Source organism: Chelonoidis abingdonii, chromosome 1 (assembly GCF_003597395.2).
Source record: "Chelonoidis abingdonii isolate Lonesome George chromosome 1, CheloAbing_2.0, whole genome shotgun sequence".
Classification (NCBI taxonomy): Eukaryota; Metazoa; Chordata; order Testudines; family Testudinidae; genus Chelonoidis; species Chelonoidis abingdonii.
The window spans coordinates 308,272,244-308,282,708 of NC_133769.1; the positions used below are offsets into that span (position 1 = coordinate 308,272,244).

The 10,465-nt window shown below is 47.4% G+C and overlaps 1 protein-coding gene across 1 annotated transcript; it reads right to left on the minus strand.

The window, feature by feature from the left end:
* Window positions 1–3,412: 3,412 nt before the first annotated feature.
* On the minus strand, window positions 3,413–10,017 carry LOC116826892 (protocadherin-8-like). Its single transcript, XM_032783942.2, has 4 exons — window positions 5,707–10,017; window positions 5,065–5,132; window positions 4,823–4,956; window positions 3,413–4,033 (listed from the first exon to the last, which is right to left on the minus strand). The coding sequence occupies exons 1-4, from the start codon at window positions 8,137–8,139 to the stop codon at window positions 3,660–3,662; spliced, it is 3,009 nt and encodes a 1,002-aa protein (XP_032639833.1). The 5' UTR covers window positions 8,140–10,017; the 3' UTR covers window positions 3,413–3,659.
* Window positions 10,018–10,465: the final 448 nt, after the last annotated feature.

Below are 10,465 nucleotides of genomic sequence, written 5' to 3' on the forward strand. Positions count from 1 at the left end.
GTCATGTGTATTAGAATGGTTGTATTGTACTATGCAGGTGTTGGTGGAGAGGCCTTGAAGGAATCTAATTGGTTTTTGCGGTACCCAGGATAGCAGGGTGGGGGGATTGCCAAATGCCCTGTTATAGATGGATTGATCTGGAGTCTATTCTGATAGTCACTCCTCCTAGGTGAGAGTCTGAAATTAGTATTTTTTGTCTTTTTTTTTTCAAGTTATTTTTTATGATTGTGGGACCATTTCTGAGACCCACACAGAGTTCAGAGGTTGAGTAGGGGCTGCAAACTCAGGCCTGGTATTGTAGCTGAACTAACATTTTCTTTCTCAGGCTAGCTAGTACTCCATATTACTAGCTCTGAAAATGGCCTTGTAGATGTTTGTATGAGTCTTTTTTGGGTAAGCAGAGAGCTAGAATATATTGGGGGAGGAATTAGCCCCTTGATTTTGTACACACCATTTCAGTGGCTTTTCATTTATGTCCCCGTTTGTTTTCTTGTACAGCAATCTTAAAACAGAGAGATGTATTAAAGACAGCTCCCAACCTGCCAGATGAATCACAACAGTTTATCTGGGCTCATTGGTTGAGAGCACGAATTATTGTAATATGAGATCATTATTCTGATTTCCAGACTAGGTCATTGGAATTAAAGCAGAAATAATATAGAGAGATATATGTATCTCATAGAACTGGAAGGGACCCTGAAAGGTAATTGAGTCTAGCCACCTGCCTTCACTAGCAGGACCAAGTCCCACTTTTGTCCTAGATCCCTAACTGGCCCTCTCAAGGTTTGAGCTCACAACCCTGGGTTTAGCAGGCAAATGCTCAAACCACTGAGCTATCCCTCCCTTATGTAAAAATGTAGGATGTGCAAAAGGAAAATATATCATCAACTGAGTGGCTGCATTACTAAATATATTCCTGATCTTCCATAGAGTGAAATTATCCCATGATGCAAAGCTTTGCACGCTACTCCATCCTGACCTCATAATGGCTGGTGCAGAAGGCTGTGCAGGGGACAGGCTGTGGGTGTTTAACAAGAAAGGCCATGTAACTACGTTTACCCTGAACCAATGCCAAATGCAGCCAGGGTGGCAGTATCTAGATTATGTAAACCACGCTAGTCAAATGTGGATCTCTACATATCCAAATATGCAGTTCAAATGTAGCTCTCTGTCAGGGGTCGGCAACCTCTGGCATGGGGCTTGCCAAGGTAAGCACCCCGGTGGGCCAGGCCAGTTTGTTTATGTGCCGCATAGGCAGGTTTGGCCGATTGCGGCTCCCATTAGCCACGGTTCACCACTCTAGGTCAATGGGGCAGGTGGGAAGCTGCAGTCAGCAAATCCCTCAGCCCCCATTGCTTCCCACAGCCCCCATTGGCCTGGGACGGCGAATCGCAGCCAGTGGGAGCAGTGATCAGCCAAACTTGCCAATGCGGCAGGTAAACAAACTGGCCCAGCCCACCAGGCTGCTTACCCTGGCAAGCCACATGTCAGAAGTTGCTGACCCCTGCTCTATGTGATCTCAATTTAACCACCACAGCTGAACACTGTGAAATATTTTTTTCTCTCCTGCTAATGATAGCTCATCTCAATTGATCAGACTCTTCCTGTTGGTATGCATACTTCCACCTTTTCATGTTCTCTGTATGTATAAACATCTCCTGTCTGTGTGTTCCATTCTATGCATTCTAAGAAGTGAGCTGTAGCTCACGAAAGCTCATGCTGAAATAAATGTGTTAGTCTCTAAGGTGCCACAAGTACTCCTGTTCTTTTTGTGACATATTGAAAAGTTTTGATCCGAGCCTGGATTGCAAACTCTCAAATTTGGGAGTTTGCACCCATAATTTTTGTATTGCCTCATTCCAAAGATATGGAGTTCACATCCAGAATTTGGATTCATGATTGTGGTTCAGGATTCATTTCTACTGACAAAGATTAGAATGAGTTAGATGTGAATATAGCAATAAGCTACAAAACTGTAGGCTTCTTATAGGCTATAATCTAATAGGCTATGAGTGCACAATTTGGTCACATGGGTGAGTGCTGTAAGTCACCCAAGAACCTCCAAAGCAAAACAGCCTCCTGACACACACCCTTGAGTAGCTTATTGCTGCCGAATATGGCTCATTCATTTTGCATTTCATAAATTTTATTTTCACTTTTTAAGATGTAACTTATGAATTATGAAAGTAGTTCCTAGTAACGATATGAGAAATGAGAGAAAAGTTATAAATACTATTTTCCCCAACCCTATTTTTAAGGTTCCCTGTGCTATTAGAAATCCTTCACCACCACCCCCATTATCTCCAGAAGCCAAACTGCCCTATTAACAAAGCCAAATTTAACTCACTCTCTTTAATAAAAATGTTAATGAACAGCACTGGGAGTCTGCTTTTCACTAGAAATTGAGCTGACCACGTCTGAACAGCAACAAACAGCTACTGAAATGGCCCTTTGGCCTTTTGTGAGACGCAATCGGTTTTAGATATAACTTCTCTCCCCGTCTCCAACTGCCTCCCTTCATCCTCATACTCACAGATCTTATTTAACACCGATAATGTGGTAAAACCTACTGGCCAACCAAGCCTTATTATCTTTGTCCTCCCCACATAAGTGTTACTCTCTGACACACACACACACACACGGTGTAGGGAATGGTCATGTGTGAATCAGTAATGCGGTACAAATTATGCCCTGCAGGGATTGAGATACAGCTGTGGCATCATCCAAAAGGCCTAACCAGCCAATGAGAATGTGATTTTTTAACATCAGTATCCCCAACCAGATTAGAATGGCTCTTCATTACCCTGAACTACTCAGTCCTTCAACATAGATATTCTTCCTGATTATTTATTAAGAGCCCATGACTAAAGTCTTTACTCACACTCCTAAGAGTGTCTGCACTGCAATTAGCCACCCGCAGTTGGCCCATGCCAGCTGACTTGGGCTCACAGGCTTGGGCTAAAGGGCAGTTTAATTGCGGTGTAGACTGAAGCTGGAGCCTGACCACTGGAACTCTACCCCTCGCAGGGTTCCGGAGCCCAGGCTCCAATCCAAGCCCCAACGTCTACATCACAATTAAACTGCCTATTAGCCTGAGCCCAAGTCAGCTGACACATGGCAGCTGTGGGTTTTTAATTTTAGTGTAGACATACCCTAAGGCTTCTATCTTACCTCATGGACAAAAGGGGTCTGCCTGCCTCTTTCCAGTTACAGGATTGCAGCCTAAATTTGCATTTATTATTTGACAGCTAACACAAACATAACAGGTGGATAGTCTGATAAATCAGGAAATAAGTATTTCATAAGAAACAGAACAGACACAGGTACACATTTAGCTTTTAAATGTACATCTAGATCTACACTTTTTATTTACATTGTTTCAATATAAAACAAATTTTTGCTTTCCCCCATCCTTCTTTAGCAGCAGTAACTATGTCCTTTAATATGATTTTTTTTTATTTTGACTCTTTGGTAAACATAAAGGACATATTTAGAAGGATGATTTGTCTAGAAATTGATTGCTTTTGCCATAATTCAAAGTTATATTTGATTTTTGGGTGGGATTTCATTTACACATCTCAGCTGGTAACATTTACACTTAAACATAAACACATTTAGTCCATTCCTATGACAGTTTTCGATGTCTTTACATTGCTATGTCAGAATGATGTTGCTACTTCAGAGGCACTGGGGAGTAAAGTGTTCTGTGGAGGGAGATTTAGTCCCTTATACTGTCTTGACAGAGTGGTTGGTGGTGTTGCTGGCCCATCACTTAGAACTCTTTCAAATACACTTTGTAGTCTTTCAGTTTTAGGAATATTAACTTGATACTCTTTCAGCTTTGGCTGTTGTGGAAGAAAATTGGGCTTCCCAAGCTGAAGGATGGGCTGATAAATTGGTGTAGAATATGCAACTGTATAATCATTTTCATAATGCAATGGGATGGTTTTGCTTGTTTGGGACTGGTGGACATAAAATCTACAATATCTTTCTGTTTCCTTGTAGGTCTGTCCATCTGTACAGGCTGCAGTACCTGGAAGAGAAGTAATGTTTTAACGATCACACTTCTTTTTCTGGAATACAGTGATCTAATATGTTCTGTCAGAAGTGAAATATCAAATTCCTATAACTTTCACCAGCATTATGCAATTAGATGTGTTTATTTCTACCAAAAAGAGCGTTATATATCGAGAAAAACATATCCACATTTCTGTTAAGGGGCAGATTCCCATACATTTCAATGGGAGCAATGTCATGTCCTAAAAGTAGGTTCGGATCCTAGAAAGAAACACTTACACATATGAGTAACTGTACCCAATCTGAGTTGAAGTGTTTCCAGGACCAGGGCTTTAGTAACGGCAAAGGGATTCAACAAGGAGCAATTTAATTGTAAATATATTTTATGTGTTACAGAAAAAAATATGAAGACGGGAGGCCTAAAATTTCAAACATGACAAATGATTTTGGGATCTGAGTTTTAGGATGCTCAACTTGAGACACCATAAAGTGTCAGTTTCTGAAAATCAGGCCCCTTTAAAGTGTGCTAAGTAGGTACCTTAAAATGGAAGGCCCAAAAACCACAGTTGGCAAATTAACACTAGAAGACCTGATTCTCCACTGGGTCATTTCAGTTTCATGTCTGTGTAACTTCACTGATCATTACTTCAGTGGTGGTTCAAATCCCATGATCTCTGCCCCAAAAAGCTTAGTCTAATGTTACAGACTTTGTTAATACTAGAAACATTTGAAGGGACAACATCATAGTTCAACTATCTTTTTAGACATGTTGCCCTGAAGACTTTGAGGTTAAATTTATACTTACCAACTTGCTTTTCAGCTGACTGTGAAGGTGGCCTCTTTAACCCCTCACCACTGATATCAGAATCACTATCATTAAACTCGCTATCTCCTTTCCCACTGTCTTTCGCACTAAACTGATCAGGAGTTGACTGGGAGCTGAAAGCAAAAGGAAACCATTCGTGTATTGTCTTTTCCATACTCTGCCTGAATATGAAATTCTGTAAATGTCCAAAAATATTAAATGTATGAAAAACACTACTTTACCTTAAACTCAAAGCAGATTCTCGCTCCTGCCAAAGACATGGGGGATGAAAAGGAACAAGAACTTGACCCTGACAAAAGAAAGAAATAGCTATGTTAATACTTCTGCATTTCTCAGTATAAAAATGGCCAAACAATAATTTAAACAGAATGTTTACTTCAAGGGGATGGATAATATGATTCTAACATATCGAATACATGGAAATAATAATAATTACAACAAACAGAAATAAACCATAGCCAATATATATCAACAAAAACACACACATATCTCTATAATAATACTTAGCTGTGATAGAATCCTTTTCATGTGTAGATCTCAAAGCACTTTACAAGGTGGGTACATACGCTTATTTCTATTCTACAGATAAGGAAACTGAGATACAGAGAGGTGAAATACAGGCAATAAACCAGTGGCAGAGCCAGAAATCAGATCCAGATCTTCAGACTCCCAGTCTAGTATGCTTGTCTGACTACAAGCAAACAGATCTAGTTCTCCTATCACAAAAAATGTCCAGATATGAATCAAACTGAATTGGCTAAGTGACCTCATGGAATGTTGTGTCAAGCACTTACTACAGATCCTTGGGAGTTGAAAGGATGAATTCATCGCAGAACCGCTGAAAAGGAATCAGGCGTGCTTACCTGGGAGTCTCTGCTCCTGGCTTTCCTCTCTTGGGCAGAATGACACAAGGACTCTCTGCTGCTCTCCTCGGCCTCGGAAGTGTCACTGGGGTTATCAGACTCAGTGGCAACAGAGAGCTGGCAGGAGCCTGCCTGGCCCGAGTAGGAGCTCCCTGCCTGGGAGCCCGAGCCCTTCAGCAGCCTGGCTTCCTTGCCTCTCCCCTGCTCTTCGGGCCCAGGTTGGAAGTGACTCTTGCTCCTCCTGCAGGTGGAGGCAACGGCGATGATAGCGATCAACAGCAAGCCGCAGCCTCCGGCCAGCACAGCGATGAGGACCACGGAGAGATCCAGGCTGGGCTGCAGCTGCAGCTCCTCCGCCGAGGGCTGCACGACCACGATCTCCACGCTAGAGGGGAGTGTGTCCGTGGGAACGAGCCGAACGGCGGCTGTGCAGGACAGCGACGGCCTCCCGCCGTCGTGGACAGCGACGATAAGCGGGAAGGCGGCTCCCGCGGCCCCTCCGGGCAGCCTCCTCCGCAGGGCCAGCTCCCCGGTGTCCCGGTTCAGGGCGACCACCGGGTGGGCACCGCCCAGGAGGGAGTAGGAGAGCTCGGAGTTCGCGCCTTGGTCCGCGTCGCTGGCCGCGAAGCGGGCGATCAGGTACCCGGCGGGGGCGCTGGCGGGCAGCGGCAGCTCGGCGGAGCCGTTGGCCAGCGGCGGGGAGGTGATGACCGGGGCGTTGTCGTTCTGATCCACCACCCGGAGCCTGAGGCGGGCCCGCTGGCACAGCTGCGGGGCGCCCCCGTCGCAGGCTTCGATCTCCGCCTCCACCAGCGGCAGCTCCTCGCAGTCCAGGGGCTGCCGGGCGCGGACGGACCCGCTGCGGGGATCCACAGAGACCAGAGCGGACCCGGGGCCGCCGCCCGGGCTCTCTGTTTCCAGCAGCCTGTAAAGCACCTTCCCGTTGCGGCCCAGGTCGGGGTCCCGGGCCACCACGGTGGCGAGGTAGGCGCCCGGCGGGTTGTTCTCCAGCACCGCCACCTCGTAGACGGGCTTGGAGAAGAGCGGCGCGTTGTCGTTCTCGTCGCTCACGCGCACCGTGTACTGCCGGACGCTCTTGAAGGGCGGCGAGCCCAGGTCCTCGGCCACCAGGGTCAGGTTGTACTCGGCGACGCGCTCGCGGTCCAGCGGCGCGGCGGTGACGAGCACGTAGCTGTCGGCGTAGGCGCGCTGCAGCGCGAAGTGCTCGTGCCCGTAGAGGGCGCAGCGCACCTGCCCGTTGGGGCCCGAGTCCCTGTCCGAGGTGCTGACCAGCGCCACGAAGCTGTCGCGCGCCGCCGCCTCGCTGACGTAGGCCACCCCGGCGCCGGCGGGGGCGCCGCTCAGGGGGCTGATGCTGATGCCCGGCGCGTTGTCGTTCACGTCGGCCAGGCGCACGATGACTTTGCACGTGGCCGCCAGGGGGCTGGCGCCCCGGTCCTGCGCCTGCACGTCCAGCTCGTAGGTCCGCTGCCGCTCGTAATCCACCGGCCCCTCCAGCGTCAGGCGGCCCGAGAGCGGGTCCAGCCGGAAGAGCTGCCGCGCCTCGGCCGGCACTTGGCTGCCGAAGCCGTAGACGATCTCCCCGTTGGGCCCCTCGTCGGGATCGGCCGCGTCCAGGTCCAGCAGCAGGGAGCCCCGCGGCGCGTCCTCGCCCAGCTCCACCGTGACCGAGCCCTGCGGGAAGGCCGGGCTGTTGTCGTTGGCGTCCAGCACCCGGACGCTCACCGTGGCCGTGCCCGCGCGGGCCGGGCTGCCGCCGTCCTGGGCCACCAGCTCCAGGGTGTAGGCGGCCTGGGTCTCGCGGTCCAGCTCCTGCAGCAGCACCAGCTCGGCGCTCTTCCCGCCGTCCGCCCGCGGCTGCGCCTCGATGCCGAAGTGGCTGTTGCGCGAGAGCTGGAAGCTCTGGATGGAGTTGGAGCCCACGTCTGGGTCCACGGCGATCTCCAGCGGCAGGCGGGTGCCGGGCGCGGCGCTCTCGGACACCTCGAGCGGGATGTGCGCCTGGGGGAAGCGCGGCGCGTTGTCGTTGATGTCCCGCACCTCCAGCTCCACGTGCACCAGCCGGTACTGCTCCTGCCAGAAGCTCACCACGTCGAAAGCCAGGACGCACTGGAGGGACTGGCCGCACAGCCGCTCCCGGTCGATCCCTTCCTCGCCGATGCTCAGCTGCCCGTCGCCCTCCCGCACCCGGACCAGTGAGCTGTTGCTGAACTGCTCCATCAGCCAGAAACTGCCGAGGGGTCTGTCCCCAGAGCTAGACTGCAAATCGTCCCACAGCACCCCAATGACTGTACCGGGGGCGTCTTCCTCGTACGTGTGGTACCTGACCATCTCAGTCAGGCACCCTGCAGCCAGGAGACACAGCAGCAGAGAGCTTAGTTCAGCTCTGGACAGTGTGAGATCAGGAGACATAGCCTCTGAGATCCTACCACGCAGCCCTCAAAAAAAGCCACTGGCACTTTGTGTTGTAGAAGCTTTAAAGATGCCAGATTAGAAACAGACCAAAAGCCCCCACTCTTGAATGCACAGACTGATCACTGCCCCCCGTTTAAACACATTCCGGCCATCAGAACCTCTCCGCTGTGTAATTGGTGCCAGGAGTCTTTAAGTAGCTGTGCGTGCCCCAGGCTACAGCTTGCCTTTTTGCTCTCTCCGCCCTTCTCCAGAGGTTATATAGATAAGGGTATGCAAATCAGCATCTTCCCTAACCAATCCTCTGATCCCTGGGGACACCCGTGTCACAGTGTCCCTTGCATGGACTCAGTGGGACATTCCCCCAAGAAATGAACAGTCTGTCAATTACACGTGTGCAAACACATTGCTCTGTTCTCCAGCAAACTTGGCAACTAAAATTTTCCCCCACTGGCACTTCAGTTGTACAAAAGCAGAGGACTTTCCCCTATAATACATTTAAGAATGTGCTTATACAAACATTATATTAGAAACCCAAACACATACATCTGTAGAAATAAAGCGGGATGGCGCGGTAGTTGGAAGCTAGGGGGAAGAATGATAATGACAGGAATTCCCACATTAGCAGTTACTTGTGATGTATCCGTGTAGGCAACATAATTAGTCCTTACGATATTTTTTATGAGTTAAAGAATATGAATTAACACTCCTTTTCTTCCACCTCGCTTAATATTCATCAGGGCTGATCAGTGAGAAACTCCTGGGATTAATCCTTCAAGAGACAAGGCAGGAAGGCCACCAGCTCTTAGTCCCAATACTGTCTCCTTAGGTGGTGGAAGAAAGAAGAGAGGGAGTTGCCAGTGATGTTTTTGGTTGTATAGTTTATGATTAAGATGTGAGTGTATGCGGGTGCAGCACGCTCATAAAAATATTGCCGTGAGAATATGTTAAAAGTCCTTGCACGGAGGAAGCTGCGAGTGGTTTGAAAAATGGGAGGCTCAAAGGGAATGAAACCATCTGCCCAAATGCCGGGTGGCAACAAATCGTTAGGTGTCAAGTTCCCTGATTGTGCCAAAGTGTCACCTTGTTGACAGTTCTCACCATTGTTTACAAAGTGGTGAGGAAAAAGTGTATGGTTTTCTGATGTACATTAGCATCGCTGCACATCAGTGGGGTCCTGCTACTCCAGTAATTCTTCTTCTTCCATGCACACTAAAAAAAAAACATAACATCAACTGTGCTAAAGAGATCAATGGAGTCCAAAAATCAGGTAGAAATTTCAAATAAATTACTGAAACCAAGTGAAACCATGAAGGCATTCTGCCTCATTTCTAGAATTCGTTTGTGTCTACGGTTGGTTGATTTTATGTATGTATGTGGGAGAGGGGTTACTTTCAGGGGTTTTCTGCTTGTATGTTTCTGATCAGATCAATATTGTCAACATTATTTTTGAACACTCTTTTTATAGGAGTACTGGATATTCCTTTTCTACTGTAAGTTCCATGCCATGCATCTCGCATCGGCTGATGATCTGAATGTTCAATATTTTTCTTACATCTTATAGAAAATTTAATTATACTAACCCACTATTGACACAAGTACTATAGTTTCATTTTCAAGATGTGCTTTTGGTTATTATGCTTTAGCAGTTAGGGTGCCAAAGATATCAATGAGTATGACATCTTGGCCTTATTTTTCATAAATTTAGTATATCAAGCAGAAGTACATATTTTTTGTTAGCTGCTACTAGACCGATTTTATGATCATACCAGTCCTCCATAAAATGTAAATGATCAGTGCATGCTTGACCTAACGAGGGGAAGAGTGCTATGTTGCTTTCTGTTGGGATTTTGTTACTACTTATGACTACTGCTATAATAAAACAATCATATTAAAAACAAAGCATTCTGTATTAACGAAGGACATTTGGAATTGAAGGAAACAGACATTTTCTGAGGCAACATCCAGGCTGCACCCCTTGAGTGACAGGCGAGCTAACAGAGAAACTGTATGATGTGTCCCTTTTAGGCATCTGGCTTTAGCATGCTGTGTTTACAACCCTGAGTTGCTGAAACACACGCGTTACATTTTGTTAGACTTGCGTGAGGTTAAATAAATCGATCTTCACATCAAAAGTTTTGTGGGAAAGATACGCTTGCTTTCAAATTTACCAGCATATACCCTGACAAAAGGTGAGTCTAGAAACCTCATGGGGACCTTTACAGGAGCTTTAAAAAAAAAATCAAAATACAGCAAAAACAATGCTGCAGGCAAGGCAAAGTGTGAGTGAATGCAGGCGAGGAAAGCAGCAATTTGTTCCTCTTGT